This window comes from Gossypium arboreum, chromosome 7 (genome assembly GCF_025698485.1).
Source record: "Gossypium arboreum isolate Shixiya-1 chromosome 7, ASM2569848v2, whole genome shotgun sequence".
Lineage (NCBI taxonomy): Eukaryota > Viridiplantae > Streptophyta > Magnoliopsida > Malvales > Malvaceae > Gossypium > Gossypium arboreum.
Window position 1 is genome coordinate 99130672 of NC_069076.1, and position 4084 is coordinate 99134755.

The 4084-nt window shown below is 31.1% G+C and overlaps 1 protein-coding gene across 1 annotated transcript; it reads left to right on the forward strand.

The window, feature by feature from the left end:
• The first annotated feature begins 600 nt into the window (after window positions 1–600).
• Window positions 601–3290, forward strand: LOC108483222 (uncharacterized). Its single transcript, XM_017786504.2, has 2 exons — window positions 601–1626; window positions 3089–3290. Exon 1 carries the CDS (start codon window positions 660–662, stop codon window positions 1494–1496), a length of 837 nt encoding a protein of 278 aa, XP_017641993.2. The 5' UTR covers window positions 601–659; the 3' UTR covers window positions 1497–1626; window positions 3089–3290.
• The last annotated feature ends 794 nt before the right edge of the window (window positions 3291–4084 follow it).

Here is a 4084-nt window from a genome sequence, read left to right on the forward strand (position 1 = left end):
TGAATTTATTGAATAATTGTATTAAAATTTTAAACTATTTTAACATATCTATCATGTCGATCTCAACAAATTTATATATTAATATTTATTTAATAATTGAAATTTTTATTTATATAAAATATATATTTTAAAAATTATTTTATGTCATATTTAATATTAATTTATGATATGTGTGAATGAAATATGAGGTGTGATGATGAAATTATTAAAATTTAATTATATAAAATATGTAAAATTAAAATACGATAAATGGACCTGATAATATTAGTTATAGGTTTATCCTAAAAATGGTTAGAAGCAAAGGTTAAAAAACTTGCCAGTTCAAGCCAGGCAAAGCTAAATGTCACCTTTGAGGGATCTATTTTTGTAAATATGCCCAAACTACCAAGTCATTTTTAAAACCCAAATGAAAAATACAAGGGCGTATTGGTAACAAAATTTCCTTAAAATAGAAAAAATAATTAAATAAGAAAACAAGTCATTTTCCATATTTTCCTAAATCACGGGGACAAAAGAAGAAAAGAGATATCAGTCCTTTTGAGCTGCGTTGTTCGTTTCTCTAATCACACACGTGTGGAAAACATTCACACGTGTCCCCTTTCGTCTTCTTTATAAATCTATGCATAAACTAAAAGATATACCCAAAGAGGAAAAATAAAATGGAGGGTAGAGGAGGATGTTCTATAGCTAGATATGAAGCTTATGGGGTTTATGATATGTCGAAAATGGACCGGATAATGCTCCGGTTCAGACCGATCGCACCCAAACCGGCTACCGGCGGTGGTAGTGGGGAAACCGGTGGTGGTACGGAGGTTTGTTATAAACCGGGGAGACGTAAAAGAAGACACACGAAAGGGAGTATTACGAAGAGAAAACGAAGGTTTACTACTTTGCCGCTTATATCTGAAACCCCAGATTGTAAAGACTGCATTTCGAAGGAGACGAAAACGATGGTGGCGCCGCCGTCTTTGTGGTTGAGATCCGGCGAATCTGATGCTGCTGCTGCTGATGATGCTGTTTGTCGAAAGGAGAGTTTCGGCTTCGTCGGCGGTGGTGGTGAATCATTGGATCGGGCGGTAAGGATGGTGGTTGGGTCGTCGTCTTCGTCATGTGTGACGGTGGAAAGCGTAACAGAGACTTGGGTTAGCGGTGGTGGTTGGTTGGAGTGTACGGATGAGGAGATGAAGGTTAACCTAGGGAAAGACTCGTGTCCAGGGTTTATTTCGGATGTGTTTGGGAGGGTGACTTGGACCAATGGAGCGTACAAGGAAATGGTTGGCGGCGGCGGCCGGGATATGACGACGGTGAGGTTGTTGATGAAGCAGAAGCTTCCACCGGCGACGATATTTCCGGCGTTTACTTGTCGGGTAAGGGTGCAATACAGTTGTGGGAAGGATAGGAATTCGTTGACGTTGCCGTGTGATGTATGGAGAATGAACGGCGGCGGAATTGCATGGCGGCTCGATATCAACGCCGCTCTTTGCTTGGGCCGGTGAGAACAAAAAAAAAATTTTCTTTGCATGAAGAAAGCTTAGCATCTATATATTCTGGTCATGCCACAAGTCCGAGGCTTGTAGGAATTCTGTGAACGAAAATGGAACTCCGATAACGTAATTAAACAACGAGGTGAGCAATCACCGCAACTGGTCTTGTAATTAAATTGTAGTTTTTTTTTTTTTTTTAACTTTTTTCTTCTCTTTGTTAATGACTGGTTAAGACTGGATTCTGGGTGTTTTTAAAGATTTAAAAGGAACTACAAATACCCTATATTTTATGTAATTATTTTTTGTTTGGTATATTTTATATATGTTTTATTGTTTAAGTTTAGTATTTGAAGATATCTTTTTAACAATATCAACTCTAAAATTTATAAAGATGAAATTTAAAATCGATTATAATTTATATAATTACTTTATCACTCTTTTCTTTGATTTATTATTTAATTTTCGGGTTAAAACTTGTTATTGATATTTATTCAAAATTTAAGATTTAATATTTATGTTTAAAAGTTAACAATTAATTTTATTTGGTTTGTGGGTTATTTTTGTCTAAATTTATTATTTTAATATATTTATTTTTGTTAATAATATGTAAGTTATTTAATCAACAATTTAAGTTGACAAATTTTAATAGAAAATTTTAACATGTTAATGATTAGATTAAAATTTTAAAATAAAAAATAGAAAAATTTAAATTTTAACTTTTATTATATAAAGACTAAATTTTAAAATTTGTAATTACAGTGACTAACTACAAAATTTAACCTAATTTTTGTGTGCTTTAGTTGCATACTTGTGTCAAAACATTTCATTGGACCACAACACATGATTGAAAATAATACACAATAAATAATGAAGCTACTAGTAACGACAACATATATATATATATATAATATGTATGAAATTAAAATAAAATTAACTTGCATGGTGAGTAAAAAAGTTTAAATAGGTAAATATATAATATTAAGGATATTAAATGTATTTTAATTGTTTATCATGATTTTATTTTTTTAAGTTGACATCGAGTTTTATATCAACTCAATCAATGATATTATCAATATTAGAAACTCTATTATAATCATATACTTATGTGGAAATTATGTATTTAGAATACATGTGTAATATACAAATAACGTGAGTGAAATAATGTGTAATAATATTAATATATATATATAAATCAAAATAAAACTTTGGTTAAAGTACTGATAAAGAAAATATTTTATAAATGCTAGTGGCATGGGTTTAATTTTTAACATTTGTAACTTTTTATTAATTTTTAAAACAAGAAAAGACTAAAATACCTTCATAATAATATGACTTATTTAAAATATGTAAGAATATTTTAGTAATTTTATTGATTAAGTTTGTATTGAGTTGACTCATGACACCAACTCAGTCGCGCACTTAAATAATAGTATAAATTATAAAACTAGACATGGGGTAAGTCTTATCACGAATAATATTATTGTTGGGAAGGAAACCCCGATTTATAAATTATACTTCAACAAAGACTCAATTAACTAATTGCTAATTTGCCTTCTGCCTAGAGAATGTATATGACAGTTTTTTTTTTTTTTTATCGTAACCAGGATATCTACCATTGATGTTAGTTTTTAATCCCCTCCTTGTGGGTGTTCTTCGAATAGGTAAATAGCTAGTCACAAAATATGATCCATTCTTATAAGTAGGGATTAAACATATGACTACATGGTTAATAGATGAGGTGAGCAACCACCATACTACAACTCATTGTTGTAAGAATTGAATCAAATTAGTCATTTTACTACTAAATTGATTAATTTAATATTTGTACTATTAAAAAGAAACTAATGATGCCAAATTTCAATAAAGTTAACATTTAAGAGAGTTTGGTTTATCAAATCTTACATTACGACCCGTAATGTTATATTTTAGAATGAGATTGATGCCCACTAAACTAACTAATATATCGATTAAGGCAAGTGCACTTATCAATTAATAGTATAGCTATGGTAAGCAGAGATATCGTTCTTTCGAGGACTACAATCACTAGTAATTATCGTCTTTCTATTATTTAACTGTAACGCCCCCTTTACCCGAGACCGTCGCCGGAGTCGAGCACGAGGCATTACTAAACTTATTTGAGCACTTAAACAAATTCAAACAATTTATATCACACTTTCCAGACAAGCTGTCCAACTGCGTTACAGATGCAAAAAAAATCATATCTCGAGTTACAAAACTCGAAATTTAAATCCGTAAATTTTCCCCAAATCTAGGCTCATATATCTACTTACTAATTTTTTTCTAGAATTTTTGGTTGGGCCAATTAGTACAGTTTATTAGTTGAAGTCTCCCCTGTTTCAGGGTTCGGCTGCTCTGACCCCTGTTCACTACGAACCAAATTTCTCCATGTACAGAATTCAAATAACCAAGACGTTTATTTCTATTAAAAATAGACTCAATAAGGAATCCATACATATATAGTATGACTCCTAATTAATTTTTTATAATTTTTAATGATTTTTACAAATCAGAACAGGGGAGTTTAAAATCACTCTGACCTTGTCTCACAAAAATTCAAATATCTCCTGATATGAAAGCCT